Source organism: Elephantulus edwardii, unplaced genomic scaffold (assembly GCF_000299155.1).
Source record: "Elephantulus edwardii isolate Elephantulus edwardi_28Jun2011 unplaced genomic scaffold, EleEdw1.0 scaffold00075, whole genome shotgun sequence".
In the NCBI taxonomy this organism is placed as follows: Eukaryota; Metazoa; Chordata; class Mammalia; order Macroscelidea; family Macroscelididae; genus Elephantulus; species Elephantulus edwardii.
In genome coordinates this window covers 13,531,231-13,547,356 of record NW_006399825.1, presented here as the reverse complement: position 1 = coordinate 13,547,356, position 16,126 = coordinate 13,531,231, and the positions used below count along the sequence as shown (strand labels likewise).

At 39.5% G+C, this 16,126-nt stretch overlaps 1 protein-coding gene across 1 annotated transcript in view; it reads right to left on the bottom strand.

Annotated features, from left to right (window-relative positions):
* Window positions 1-16,126, bottom strand: part of ADAM23 (ADAM metallopeptidase domain 23) — a 225,903-nt gene that overhangs the window by 72,987 nt on the left and 136,790 nt on the right. Inside the window, exons 7-9 of the mRNA XM_006889120.1 lie at window positions 15,030-15,102; window positions 14,275-14,351; window positions 8,288-8,353 (exon numbers count right to left, since the gene is read on the bottom strand). Coding sequence (XP_006889182.1) covers window positions 8,288-8,353; window positions 14,275-14,351; window positions 15,030-15,102 — 216 coding nt within the window. The remainder of the gene's footprint in view (window positions 1-8,287; window positions 8,354-14,274; window positions 14,352-15,029; window positions 15,103-16,126) is intronic.

Below are 16,126 nucleotides of genomic sequence, written 5' to 3'. Positions count from 1 at the left end.
TTAGACCGTCATACTCATTCACAATAATGGTTTTATACAATATTTGTCCTTATGGTATTGAGTTGATTCACTCAGCATAATGCTCTTCAGTCCCTCTCAAGTTAGGTAATCATTTACAAAATCATTATTCCTCCATGCTGCATAGAATTCCATTGTATGAATGTACCATGATTTCTTAATCCATTTGATTGTGTTTGGACATCTGGACTGCTCACTGTTATGTTCTTGCAAAGGTGAATAACACTGCCATGAAAACACAGGTGTACAAGTGTCTGTCTGAGCCTCAGTTTTCATTTTCTGGAGGTATATTCCAAGCAGTGAACTCGACGGGTCATATGGAATTTCTATACTTAGCTTTTTGAGGAAGCGCCAGGCTGCTTTCCAGAGTGGTTGTACCATTTTACAGTCCCACCAACAACATGTAAGAGTTCCTATTTCGCCACATCCTCTCCAACATTTCTTACTTACTGCCCTGTTAAACTTTGCCACTGTTACCGGCGACGGTACAGCATTGTGGTTTTGATTTGCCTCTCTTTTACTATCTTTTAGAACGCTGAGCACGCAGACACTAGGTGATGACATTGTGCTATTACTACTTGAACTCACTGTCACTAAGGTTCATTAAGGACCCTGTATGATCTCGTGGGTTAACAGATGTGCTATCAATCTAAAAATAGGTGGTTTAAATCCACCAGTTTATCTGAAGGAGTAAGACATGTAATCTCCTCTCCCGCAAATTTACAACCTTTGAAAACCTACTGGAGAGGTGAGCTTTGAGCTAACTCCAACTGGATGGCTCACACAACCAACAACAATAACCATCAAGGCAAAATCATGCGGAATTTAAAGGACAGTAAAATGAAATTCTTTTAAAGTCAGTCACAATGTATTGGGCTTTTCATTTACCTAGTTTTCATCATTTTCAACTCTGATTAATTCTAGAAAGATTGCAATGTTTGCTGTGTGGTCAGCATATTGCTGTTCTTGTTAGAGGCTTCAAGTCAACTACTATTCATAGGAGTCCTGTGGATGACAGATTGGAGTCTTGTCCCGTCCTGTGCCATCCTTACAGTCCCTGCCATGCTTGTCTATGTCAGTCACTGTGTCAGTCCACCTAGTTGGGGGTTTTCCTCTTTCTCTAACTCCACACATTCCTCAGCATGTCTTTTTTTCAAGGACTAGCTAACAGATGCTGCCCTGGATGTGCTCACCAAGTTGTGCCAAGAAATCTGGAGAACAACCACTTGGCCAACTGACTGGAAGAGATCTATATTTGTTCCCATTCCAAAGAAGGGTGACACAAAAGAGTGTGGAAACTACAGAACAATATCATTGATTTCACATGCAAGCAAGATTCTACTGAAGATTATCCAAAAACGATTAGAACAGCACATCAGCAGAGAACTGCCAGTAGTCCAGGCTGGGTTTAGACGGGGTTGTGGTACTAGGGATATTATAGCTGTTAGATGGATCTTAGCTGAAAGCAGGGAATACCAGAAGAATGTATATCTGTGTTTCATTGATTATGGAAAGGTGTTTGACTGCATGGATCATAACAAACTGTGGCTGACTCTGAGAAGTATGGGAATCCCAGAACATTTAATCGTGCTACTGCGAAACCTATACTTGGACCAAGAGGCAGTTGTCAGAACAGAGCAGGGTAACACTGCATGGTTCAAAATTGGGAAGGGTGTACGCCAGGGATGTGTCCTATTGCCATACCTTTTCAACCTGTATGTAGAGCAGATTTTCCAAGAGGATGGGCTCTATGAGGAGAAGTGCGGCGTCAGGATTGGTGGAAGATCTAGTAACAATCTGCATTATGCAGATGACACAACACTGCTTGCTGAAACTGAGGAGGACCTCATGCACTTGCTGCGAAGGGTCAAGGACTGCAGCCTTCAGTATGGACTGAGGCTCAACGTCAAGAAGACAAAGATTCTCACCATTGGACCAATTGGCAGCATCAGGATGGATGGCGAAGAGATTGAGATTGTTCACAGCTTCGGTATGCTCGGCTCCACGGTCAACACTCTTTGCACCAGCAGCCAGGAAATAAAAAAACGTATTGCGATGGGCAAGTCTGCTGTTAGGTACCTCTCTAAAGTACTGAAGAGCTCTGGAGACTAAGGTGTGTCTGATACTGGCCATGGTCTTTGCCATCACTTGTTATGCATCAGAGAATTGGACAATGACTAGGGAGGATAGAAGGAGAATTGATGCTTTTGAGCTGTGGTGCTGGAGAAGAGTATTGAATGTACCATGGACTGCCAAGAAAGCAAAGAGATTCATCCTGGAGAGGGTTAAACCAGTCTACTCCTTGGAGGCAAGGATTCTGGGGCTTCGTCTGATATACTCTGGACATGTTGTAAGGAGGGGCAGGTCCTTGGAGAGGGACATCATGCTTGGGAGGGTGGAGGGACAGCGCAGAAGGGGAAGACCCTCTATGAGGTGGACAGATTCAGTGACTGGGGTAATCGGGATGGGTGTGTCAGAGGCAGTGCGACTGGCACAGGATAGAGCAGGGTTTAGGGCTGTTGTACACAGGGTCGCTATGAGTCGCAAGTGACTCGATGGCACATAACAACAACAACAGCATGTCCCTTTTGACATGTCAATGTGTAAATAAGACAAAGTATTATCATCTTTACCTCTAAGAGTAACCTGGTTGCACTTCCTCTGAAAGAAACTTGTTTCATCTTTTGGCAGTCCATGTGATATTTAGCACGCTTCGCTAAGACCACAATACAAAGGCATAGAGCTGAAATAATTAAGAATTGTAGGGGTAGTATTTTGGATGGAGCAGGAAGAATCAAAAGATGATGGATGCAATACATAAAGTCATCATATCAAAAAGAATTGGTTGACACTGTACCGTTTCAGAAAGGAGTATCTTATCAAGATCCAAAGGTGATGAAGGAAGGCACTCAAGCTGTACTGAAGGCACTGACAAAAAATAAAGGCTTCCAAACTGCTGATGTTAGTGCACTGTTGTTAGGTGCCGTTGACTCAAGTATGACTCATGGTGACCCCTGTCCTATCCTGCACCATCCTCATCATCTCTGACACACTGAGTCCACTGCTGTAGTTATACTATCAATCCTTTTCATCAAGGGTCTATCATTCTTTTGCTGACCCTTCACTTACCAAGCTTGATGCCCCTCTCCAAGAAATAGTCTCTCCTAGCAACATGTCCAAATTAAGAGAGAGAATGCTTCACCATCTTTGCCTCTAAGAAGCTTCTGGCTGAAATTTCTCCAAGGCATATCTGTTTGTTCTTTTGGCAGTCCATCGGATATTCAGTTGTTGTTGTTGCTATGTGCCATCAAGTTGACTGCAACTCATAGTGAACCTATGAATGACAGCTTTGAACCCAGCTCTACTCTGAGCCAATGTCATTGCCTCTGACACAGCACTCCTATTAATCCAGCTTTTGTGTCAATCCGTCTCATCCAAGGTCTTCCTCTCCTGCAATGTCCCTCCACCCTTCCAAGCATGATGTCCTTCTTTAAGGACTGGTCCCTCCTGGCAACATGCTCAAAGGATATGAGAGAGAGTTTTAAAATCCTTGTCTCCAAGGAGCAACTTGGTTTCACCCTCTTGACCAGTTTGTTATTGGAGGTCCATGGTATGTTGAATACTCTTCTCTAGCATCATAACTCAAAGATCATTGATTCTTCTGTCACCCATAGTCATTGTTCGGCTCTCTGATGCATAGTAAGTAACTGTGAAGACCATGGCCTAAATCAGGCACACCTTGGGCTCTAGGCTGACATCATTGCTGTCTAGCACTCAGAAGAGATCCCTATGAGCAGATTTTCCTAAATCAATTACTCTTTTAATTTTCTAACAGTTGGCACCAAGAGTGTTGATATTCAGTACTCTTCTCCAACACAACAGCTCAAAAGCAACAATTCTTCTGTCATCCTTTTTCATTGTCCAGCTCTCAGACACATAGCAAGAGACTGAAAAAACTCACAGCCTGAATCAGAAACACTTTGGTCTTCAAACTGATACCACTGCTCCTGAGTAATTTGGAGAGGACCCTGACAGCACACTTGCCCAATGCAATACATCTCCGGATCTCCTGACTGCTGGTACCAAGGATGGTGACAGTAGATTCCAGTTAGATGAAATTGCTGACAGTGTAAATCTTTTCTCCATCTACCATGAAGTCACTTATTGGCCTGGTGGTGAAGATTTTGTCTTCTTGATGTTGAGTTGCAATCCATATTGCAGGCTTCAGTCTTTGATCTTCTGCAGCAAGTGCTTCAAATCATTTTCAGCAAGCAAATTTGTGTCATCTGCATAACATAGGTTGTTGATGAGTCATCTTCTGAATCCTACACCCTACTCTTCTCCATAGGGTCCTGGTTCTTCAATTATTTGCTCAGCATACAGACTGAATAGGTATGGAGAAATGATAGAACCCTGATGCATACCTTTCCTGATTTTAAACAATATAATGTTCCCTTGATCTGCATGGAAAGAGGCCTTTTGGTCAAGGAATAGGTTTTGCATGAGCACAATTTAAGTGTTTTGGTATTCCCATTCTTCTCAATGTTAGCCATAGTGTGTTATGACCCTCAAAGTTTAACACTTTTGCCTAGTCAGTAGGGCCCATATAGATATGCTTCTTGTCATCTCTGCTTTCAGCCAGGATCTATCTGCTATAAGCAAAAATAACCCTGAAGCCAGGGTCTCTTCTAAATCCAGCTTGATCTTCTGGAAGTTCTCTGTCAAAGGACCGTTCTAGCCTTTTAAAAAAAAATTATTTTCAGCATATTTTACTTGCATGTGATATTAATGATATTGTTCAGTAATATCTACATCCTGTCGGGCCACCTTTCTAGGAATAAGAATACATATGGATTTCTTCTATCAGTCAGCCCAGTAGCTGCCCTCTAAACTTCCTGTTACAAACTGCTCAGCACATCTAGGACTGTATCTGTTAGTTGTTAACATGTCAATTGGTATGCCATTGATTCCAGGGATCTTTTTTGCCAATGATTTCGGTACAGCTTAAATGTCTTTTGTCATTTCCATGGGCTCTTGTTCCTATGGTACTTCCTGAAATTTTTTTGTGTCAATCTATTATTTTTGATACAGTACATATTATCCACGGAGAAAGTAAAAAGGTCATTGAAATGACAGAGGAAGAAGCAAAGATCAAAATGGATGGCAGAAAAGACTCTGAAAATAGCACTAGAGAGTCAAGAATACAAAATGAAGGCAAGGAATTCAGAAGTAAAAGAGATGAGCAATGATATCAAAGGATAACATGTGATGAAAAAGCGAAGTGCTATACTCGAGTGTGCAAAGAACCGGAGTTGGAGAATAAAAAAGGAAAGAACTCACTAGGATTTTTCAAGTCGAAAGAACTTAAAAACAAATTCAAGACTGGAGTTGTAATACTGAGAGATGCTATAGGAAAAATCTTGAGTGATTCCGAAAATATCAAAAGAAGATGGAGGGAATACAGTCAATGTATCAAAAAGAACTGTGAATATAGTAGAGAAGTTCAAAGGGGAGTCAGGAAACCACTCAGGGAAACCCTTGTGTTAACTAGTTCAAATTTGTTGTTATTATTGTCATGTGCCATCAAGTCCTATGTACAAGAGTCCTAAACCCTGTTCTATCCTGTGACAACCTCACTGTCTCTGACACACCTACTCCCACTACCCCAATCACTGAATTGATCCCCCTCATAGAGAGTCTTCCTCTCCTGCACCGTCCCCCTACTCTCCCAAATATGACATCTCTCTCCAAGGACTGGTCCCTCCTTGCAAAATGCCCAAAGTATGTCAGACAAAGCCTCAGAACCTTTGCCTCCAACGAGTATTCTGGCTTCACCCTCTCCAGAACAAACCTGTTCATTCTCCTAGCAGTCCATGGTATATTCAACACTCTTCTCCAGCACCACAGCTCAAAAGCATCAATTCCCTTTCTATTATCCCTAGTCACTGTAAGCAACAAAAATTAGACGATGGCACTGGAGAATGGCAGTGAGAAGTAGATGGAGGTAAAAGAGATCACAAAGACACAGCTCCTAGGACATTTTCTTCTATTATATTTTGACAATGAGGAAGGAGGAATAAAATGAAAGATTGCTTCTAAGTTTAATATTTGAATAGCTTAGGAGACTGTTAGTGCTGCTTAAAATAATGAGAAAAGTCAGGAAAGACTGAGTTCATTGTTGTTCAGATGTCTTCCAGTTGGCTCTGACTCACTGGAACCGAACAAGAGAGGGACCCTTGTCTGCTCAAGCCCCTTGTTTCAGCCACGGTGCCAGTCCCTCTTGTGGAAGGTCTTCCTCTCTTTCATTGGCCCTCTATGTTTTTCAAGCATGATGTCTCTTTCTATGGATGGATCCCTCTTCGATAGCAAGTCCAAAGAAAAGAACCAAAGAACTGAACTCTGATTTAGAAACGTTAAGTAATAGATGGCTATTCAGTATTGATGCAGGGATGTCAAGGATGTAGCTGAGTTCAGAACCCTAAAGGCTAATGATGTAGGGAGTAGTGATTTGAAAGTTTCAATTCTCCTTTCATGCATAAGAAGGTGTAGGGACAAAAAAAAAATTAAAAATAAATAATTTTTTTTTTAAAAAAGGTGTAGGGACAACACAGGAGAGGAAGATCCTGGATGAGATGGATTCACACAGTGACTGGGGTCCTGGGGGCAGGTGTGTCAGAGACAGAATGGCTGAGGATAGGACAAGGTTCAGAGCTCTTACAAGCTATGAGTCACAGGCAACTCGAGGGCACATAACACAACAAATTTAAAATTATGGTAAAACTTACGATAAAGTTCAAAGACTTGAAAGGGGATGTGCTTACTTAGTGAAAAGTATAGAAGAGCCCTGAAACAGGCCATGGAGCATACCAGCAGTTCTAGAGTAATTGTAGTGGCCAGGTAGGTGGTGGAGTGTTTCACAGAAGCCAAAAAGGTAAGGCAATGTATGAAAAAGGGAGTGATCAACTCTGTCCAATACTTACGAGAGACCAAGTAACATAAGGACTGTCACACAACCACCAGATTTGTTAATTTAAAGCTTTATTTAATTGACAACCTAGGAAATACTAGTAGTAAGGAGTTGCACCACGAACCGAAAGGCAAGTGGTTTGAATAGCCCAGCTGTTCTGCAGAAGAAAGATGGGTCATCTCCTCCACACAGCTTATAGCCTCTAAAAACCCATTAAGGGTCAGTTATAAATCAGTTCCAACTTGACAATTGTTTTTATAATGTGCTGTCAAGTTGCCTGCAACTCATAGCAACCCTATATACCCTATTTTGAGCCAGTCTTACTGTCTCCATCATTTCTAATCCCATTGCCCCAGTTATCAGTCAATCCATCTCATCCGGGGTCTTCCTCTCCTGCACTGTCACTCATTCCTTCCAAGCATGATGTCCTTCTACAAGGACTGGTCTCTCCAGGCCATGTGCCCAAAGTATATTAGATGGAGCTTCAAAATCCTAGCCTCCAAGGAGAAACTTGCATTCACCTTCTCCAAGACAGATCTATTTGTTTTCTTGACGGTCCATGGTATGTTCATTACTCTTATCCAGCACCACAACTCGAAGGCATCAATTCTTCTGTCATTCTTAGTCATTGTCCAGCTCTCTGATACAAGATCATGGCATGGATCAGGCCCACCTTTGTCTCTAGACTGACATCAATGCTCCGCAGCACTCTGGAGAGGTCCCTGACAGCAGACTTCCTCAATGGAATTCATCTTTTGATTTTTTTTATTTTGGTGCCAAGAGTGTTGATTGTGGAGCTGAGCAAGCTGAAATTGTTAACAACCTCAATCTCTTTTCCATTATCATGGTGCTTCCAGTTGGCTCAGTGGTGAGACTCTCTGAATTGAAGGTACATGTACATAACAACAACTTTATGCATGTGTGCTTCTTTATTATGGTTATAGCAACCACAAATCATCATAACTGGTAAGAAAAAAAATAATATTAGCAGAACAAGTATACAGAATAAATTTGAAAGCAATGAACAAATAGATGAAGGGAAAAAGTAAAAATTTTAAATGAAGACAAGATGCCAAACAAATAGTTATGTCCATTCCTTACAGCCATTATTAAACAGAAATAAAGCTTCAATTAGTGAAACTCTCTACAACACTCAGCATTTTTAACCACCAGGAAAGATATTTAACACATCAAAATAAAAAAAGCAGACAGATAGATAGATCAACTGATCGATCCTGGATTTAACAAGTCAAATTTATTTCCTAAGTTAATTGTTGGGTCCGAAGATCATGATATGCTTACCGTTTTATGATCATTAACAATCATAAGTTCTAAATATTTCATTTCTTCAAATACACCACGAGATGGCTGTGGAAAATTAAAAAAAATATATATTTAGCATAGAGGTTGACACAAAAGAATTCTTAATGCTCAAGTGTAGACTGACTCTGCATATCAGAAGAATGTTCTCAAATACTGCATAAACACATTATTGTAAAAATAGAAGTATAACTAGTAAAATGAATATGAGGACCTAAGGGGAAAAGGGGTAAGAGCAGAGGCGGGAGGATGGGCAGGGGAGAAATCACAGGGTTGCACAATTTGTGGGTGGAGGGAAGGCATAAAGGAAATGGGAAAAAGCTGGTGGGGATCTAAAAAGATGGGGCAATTGTGGGTATAGTTCAATGGCTACTAATTTTACAAAACACAATGAATAAGAAAGATTGTAGGAAACAATGTGAATGAAGAATAGTGTGAAACACAAATTATATGAATTTTGTATGTACACCAATATAAAACAAATTTTAAAATATGTCCTGCTGTCTATTTTATAAATATCTTGGAAGAAACAAGGTCACTATGTAAAATATCTACACTAGACTGATCATAAAGGTGCAAGAAGATTCAAAGGAAACAACCATAAAGTGGGGAACACTTTGTCTGACATATTTTGGGCAGGTTGCGAGGGATCAGTCCTTGGGGAAAGGCATCATGCTTGGACGGGTGGATGGACAGTGCAGGAGAGGAAGACCGTGGATGAGATAGATTGACACAGTGACTGGGGTAATAGGTGTGGGTGTGTCAGAGATGATGAGGTTGGCACAGGATAGAGCAGGGTTCAGAGCTATGAGTCACAAGTCACTTGATGACATGTAATAATTAACAACAACAGTTAAGTAATCATAAAGACAGGCAGAAGTCTATCTTGTTTTTATTTTGGTTTTTTATGTATTAAAATATCCACAGAAGTCAAAATCATTATCACAAAGTCAGGATCAATGCAGTGCTGACTCTCCTTTAGCTTTTCAAAGGCCTCAAACAAATGACATGGAAGAAGTTTATTTATCTTTCACCTCCTAAACAGCTGGCATATTCAAACCACAATAAGAGTTCTGGAAAAATATTCTAGGGGAAAACTATATAGTATTTCACTAAAACATCTTCGCTTTTCTGCCATTAAGCCAAGAAATTAAGAAATATGTAAAGTGTAAAAAAAGTCTACTTAAGACACATTTAATAAGAACAGCATAAAAGAAAATGATCTTCAAGTTGTTCATCACAAACAAGCATGAATGGATTAAACACATACCTTAACTAGCTGGATTAAAATGCCCCACCACAAACATTGAATTGAGAAATTATGGTATGTTCACACAATGAAATACTATGTAGCACACAGGAGCAATGATTTTATAAATTATTACCTAACTTGGGAGGGACTGGAGAGCATTAGGCTGAGTGAACTAACTCAGTCCCACAAGGTTAGACATTGTATAAAACCATTATTGTAGAATGAGTATGAGGATCGTGGGGGAGGCGGAAGGGGAAGCAGAGGAATGAGGATGTGCGGGGTAAGGGAGATTAATCATTGGGTTGTACAATTTGATGGGGGCAGGGTGAGGGAAACTGAAAAGAATTTGTTCTTTAAAAAAGGTATTTGAATTTTGTAAATAAACTAGTAGAAAATGAAAAAACTAAAAAGTTATTTGCAATGAATAAATAACTTGAAAATACAAAATTCAATCATAAAAAAGTCTAATAATAAACCAATTATTTTTACATCAAAAAGGACAAACTTCTCAAAGGCATATAGAATTCTTTTATGTACTTCTGCATTTAAATTATTACTGGATAATCTCTTAAGAGCTAAGCTTTATTCCTCATTTGGGCTTCAATTTTTTTTTCCCTCTAGAGTTGGAAAACTAATAATGGTGACTATTTTGAATCAACATGGTTATCAATCAGTCTAAGTTTGATAGAGGTACATAAGAGTAAAAGATTAGATTGCACACATACATACCTTATTATTACAACATAAGTTTACTGTAACTGTTCTTGTTATTGTTATGTGCTGTCAAATACACCACAATTCATAACGACCCTATGAACAAAGGCTGTCCTGAGCCAACCTCACCACCTCTAACACACTTGACCCCACTGCTACAGTCACTGTGCCAATCCATCTTGTTGAGGGCCTTTCTCTCTTGCGCTGACCCTTCACCTTTCCATGAATGACGTCCATCTCCAAAGACTGGCCCCTCTTTACAACATGCCCAAAGTGTGAGAGATGGAGTTTTACCATCCTTGCCTCTAAGAAGTATCCTGATTTTACTTTCTCGGGGACAGACTTGTTTGTTCTCTTGAGAATCAATGGAATATTCAACATTCTTTTGCAGCATTAAAATCCAACTCAATTACTACACAAAATTTATTGCCAACTATGTCTTCAAAGATTTTTTAAAAAAAGAAATCTAGATGTTAAAAAAATAAAGGAAAAAAGGTACCCAGAATCACCATAACATTGAAATGAACTCATGAAATCGAGGATGAGTTATTCTGGAACTAAATTTTTGATGGCTGGTGGTCTAATTTTCCACAAAAAGTACATTCAGTAAAACATTATCTAAAATGTGTAATTTCTACTATAATTACTCATTAAGTTATCCAGCAAATTACCATGTAATCTATAAGCTATGGAATTAATTCTCAGTTACATAGTACTCACCATATAATTACTAAACAGTCTTCATCATTACAGCTTTCTAATCTACTATGAAAAAGACTAGGATTATCATTTCCTTTATAAAGCCTCTATATATTTATCAATATGTGTGAGTTAGATATTTAGTATAAAACAGCTGTTGATGCAATGACATGATTATTTAGTAATTATCATATCAATAATGGGCAAACAGATTTAGTCTTCTGAAAAACACCTTTAAAATATGGTATGATGGAAATTTTAATTTGAAAGAAATACAAGTGAACATAATTATCTAACACCTCAAAAAAATCTATCTCTTCCCACTACTTTTTAATAAGGAAGAGCAGTTTATATGATATTTACAGACCCTATCACCCTAAAATCTCCTGTATTTTAAGAGGAAAAAAGAGAACAGCAATTTTTATAAGAATTTTAAAGTGAAGTATTCTTTATTTCTTCATATGATACCAGAGTTCATAGAACACTGGTTTGAATTGCTAAAGAGAGAGATAAAAAAATACAAAAAGGTGGTTTGCCTATAAGGTGTAATTTTAAAGTCACATAAGCAAAGGAAAGAAATCATGATGTTAAGGAACTAAACAGAAGATTTCAAAGGGCAGCTTGGGAAGACAAACCAAATGTGCAAAAGGCTAGAGTCAGAAAATCAAAAAGGACAAAGTAACTTGGCATCTCTTAAGCTGAAGGAATTGAACAACAAATTCAAGCCTCGAATTTTAATACTTAAGGATGCTGTGGGTAGAGTATTGAATGACCAGGAAGCATCAAAAGAAGACTGAAGGAGTACAAAGAGTCATTATTTATTTAAAAAAGAATTGACTGACATAGAAGAATTTCATGAAACAACATATGATCAACATGCAGTGGTGATGAAGGAAGAAGTTCAGGCTGCTCTGAAGGAATTGGTAAAAACCAAGGAATTGATGGCATATTAACTGACATATTTCAACAAACAGATGTTCTCCTGTATGTGCTCATCAGCTTGTGCCAAGAAATCTGGAGGAATCTGGCCAACTGACTGGAAGAGGTCCATATTCTCATTCCCAAATAAAGTGATCTAATAGAGTATGGAAATTATCAAGCAATATCATTACTATTACATATATATAAAATTCTCCTGAAGATTATCCAAAAATGACTGGAACAGTACATCAACAGAGAATCTCCAGCTGTGCAAGCTGGGTTTAGAAGAGTGCATGGCACTAGGAATATTATAACCAACGTCAGATGGATCTTAGCTGAAAGTAGACCATACCAGAGGAATATTTACCTGTGTTTGTTTCATTGACTATGCAAAGACATTTGACCATTTGGATCACAATGCATTGTGGCTAACCTTGAGAACAGGAATCCCATGAACACGTAATTGTGCTCATAAGAAACCTACACTTGGACCAGGAGGCAATTATCAGAACAGAGCAAGGAAATATTGCATTGTTCAAAATCAGGAAAGGTGTATGCAAGGGATGCACCTTTTCTCAACCTGCTTTATATAGATGACACAAACTTGCTTGTCAAAACTGAGGAGGACCTGAGGCATTTGCTGCAGAATGTCAAGGACTGAGTTTTCAATATGAATTGAAGCTCAACATCAAAAAAACAAAGATTCTCACCACTTGGTCAACTGGCAGCATCATGATAGAGAAGAAATTGAGATAGTTAAAAATTTTAGCTTGCTTGGTTCCAAAATCAATACTCTTGGCACCAGCAATCAAGAAATCAAAAGACAAAATGCACTGGGAAAAATCTTCTGTTTGGAACCTCTCCAGAGTACCGAAGAGCAACAATGTCAGTCTAGAGACTTGGGTGCTCCTGAATTAAGCCATGGTCTTCACAGTTATTTTTATGCATCAGAGAGCTGGAGAGTGGTGGTGGTGATGGTTGTTGCTGTTATGTATCAAGTTGCCTGTAACTCATAGCAACTCTATGTTCAACAGCTCTGAAGCCTGCCCTCTCCTGAGCCAGTCTCACTGACTCTAACACACCTACCCTCATGGCCCCCGGTTACTGTATCGATCCATTTTATCTGGGGTCTTTCTCTCTTGCACTGTCCCTCCACACTTTCAAGCATGATGTCCTTCTCTAAGGACTGGTCCCTTAATTCTTCTTCTGTCATCCCTAGTCATTATCCAGCTCTCTGATGCTTATCAAGTAACTGCAAAGACCATGACCTAGATCAGGTACATCTTAGTCTCTAGACTGAGGGACAATGGTAAGTATTAATAAAAGAAGAATTGGTGACTTTAAGTTGTGGTCCTGGAGAAGAGTATTGAACACACCATGGACTGCTAAGAAAACAAACAGGTCTGCTCTAGAGAGGGTGAAACTGAGCTGCTCCTTGGAGGCAAGGATTTTGAAGCTCTCATATACTTTGGGCATTCCGCCAGAAAGGAACTTATTCCTGTAGAAGACATCGTGCTCAGAAGGGTGGAGGGACAGAGCAAGTGAGGAAGACCCTTGATAAGAATGACTGACTCAGTTACTGGGGTAATAGGAGTTGGGGGGTGTGTGCAAAGAGGAGACAGAAATTGGCTCAGGATAGGGCAGAGTTCAGAGCTATTGTACATAGGGTCACTATGAGTCATAGGCAACTCAACAGCACATAACAACAACAAGAAGAGGTCATAGGAGCCCTGGTTATAGAATGGGTAAGAGTCCGCTGGTCTAATGCTAAGAAGGTGAGCTCCAATCCTGAAGGCAGTTTGAATCTACCAGCTGCTCCATAGGAGAAAGATGGGCAGTCTCCTCCCTTGCAACTAACTGCCTCTGAAAATCCACTAGAGGGACAGCTATGTGTCGGTTCTAACGCCACAGTATACCACAGCAACCACTAACTAAAAAGACAGCTGGTTCAAACCCACCCAACTGCTCCAAAAGAGAAAGATGTGGTAGTTGTCTTCCATATAGATTTCCATCCTTGGGAACCCACGGAACAGCTCCACTCTGTCCTACAGTCATTAAGAGGCAGATGTAAAAGAAACTTGACCTACAGCCTTAAAAGAAAGGTTGGCAAGACTTTGTCTCACATTCTTTGGACATGTTATCAGGAGGGAAAAATCCCTGGAGAAGGAGATGATGTTAAAAAAGTAGAGATTCAAAGAAGGGGCACACGACCCTCAAAAAGACTGAACTGACACAATGAGTGGGGGGAAATGGGCATAAACACATGGAGACGGTGGACAGTGTAGGACTGGGCAGGGTTTTCTTCCGTCATGTATGAGTCACAATGAGTGTGAGTCAATTAATGACACCTAACAACAACATCCTGCCTTTCTGTCATACTCACATTCACTGCTCTCTTTCTTCTCCTTTTCAACCACTGTAATTCAGATAAAAAGGGCCACTGGTCATTGATTTCCGTGCCTGTGCAAAAGGAGAGCAAGCAACACCATTTAGATCTGACTGCTTTCTTAATTCGATATGAAGGTATAGTGGAATAACATATTTCATCTCAAAGCCAAGAGTGTAGGTGAAAAAAAAGCACATTTATCATTAAACATTTCATGATATCATGGTCACAAAGACAGTTCAAACATGGAATCTTGCAAATATCAGGAAGCACATATAAAGAGTTCAAATTCATTAGTATATGTGTGTACTTGACCTATCACACCACATGACATTCAATATTTGAAAACTTTAGAAAATTATAAGAGTAATTCATTTTAAAAATGAAAATAATTTGTAGCATAAATGTTTTAGATAAATTATTAAAGATGTTTGGATTGAAATAGAGAAACTAGATCACATACTCAATCCAAAAGAAACTTTTGTTAGTTTTATTTAAGATGTTTCAAAATCAGCACATACGAGGAAATAATCTGAATTGGCTAGTGGCAGCAAACTCTTGTGAAATTAAAGCTGAATCTCACTAAACCATTATGGCTCCCATCAACGCTTTACTCCTGGGCTTCACACTTTGGGTTTCCAACTGTTGCCCACACACCCTGCTCACCCTACATCTCAGCCCATCAAGCTTGCATGCCCACTGATATCTATCAAACCACAGTTCCTACAACAGCTATTTTAACTCAAACTTACTAAGATTCTTCATTTGCTTAGAATATTGCCCTGCCAAGGTCTTCTGGATTATATGTGGCCGACCTGTGCTCTTCTGCGGAAAAAAAGAAAAAGATAAATTACAGAAAATGAAAAAAAAAATAAAGCAAGATAAGAGCAAGCTTCTAAGAGCATAAAAACTTTTCTTAAATTAATATATATATGCTAATTTCCCCAAAAAGCATATTTTAAGTCCACTTTTCCTTGTATTTTAAGTAAAAGACTATTTTTTAACTCTTCTTGTTTAGTTAATAATCATCATTTTATTATTGATTAAGGTGTAGCTTTCTTAAAATTTATAGACAGGAACTTTTTAAGAAAGGACCCTAAGTGTTCATCAATCACATGCCGAAACGTTGAACACTTTAGTATCAGTTGAAAATAGAAAAAAAAAATATGACATTTTGGCATCAATTTAGCCAAGGCTTCATGACTATGCTGTTGTTCGGTGGTGTCACCTCGTTCCAGACTCACTGTGACCCTGCACAAAACAGAACGCACCCCTGCGCCGACCTGCCCCATGCTCTCAGGGAACTGCTGGAGCTGACTGCTGTAGCCACTGATTTGCTTCATCTTCTTGAAGGTCTTGCTCTTTTGTGCTGCTACCCTACTTTCCCGAGCACACTTATTCCAAGGCAGATGTGTTCATTTTTCTATGTGGTTGTTTTTGTTAGGTGCCATTGAGTTGAGCATGACTCACAGTGACCCTATGAATAACAGAATGGACCCCTGTCCTGTCATGGCTCTTGATTGGCACCACATTTCCAGGACATCAATTTGTTTTCACACCTCCCTAGACATTGTCCAGCTTTCACACACCTGTGAGATAACGGAAAACACCATGGCTTTGTCAAGGGAACCTTAGTCTTGAAAGTGACATTTTGCTTTTTTTCTTAAACATCCATTTTTCGTGTGTGTGTGTGTGTGTGTGTGTGTGTATGTGTGTGTAACTAACTCTTGTAATCTTACACATCATCAAAGGTAAACAAAAACAAAACAAAACAAAAGGACAAGGCAGGGAAGGAGAAAGGGAGGCAGGAAGGGAGAGAGGGAGGCAGGGAGGTAAGGAGGCAGGGAGG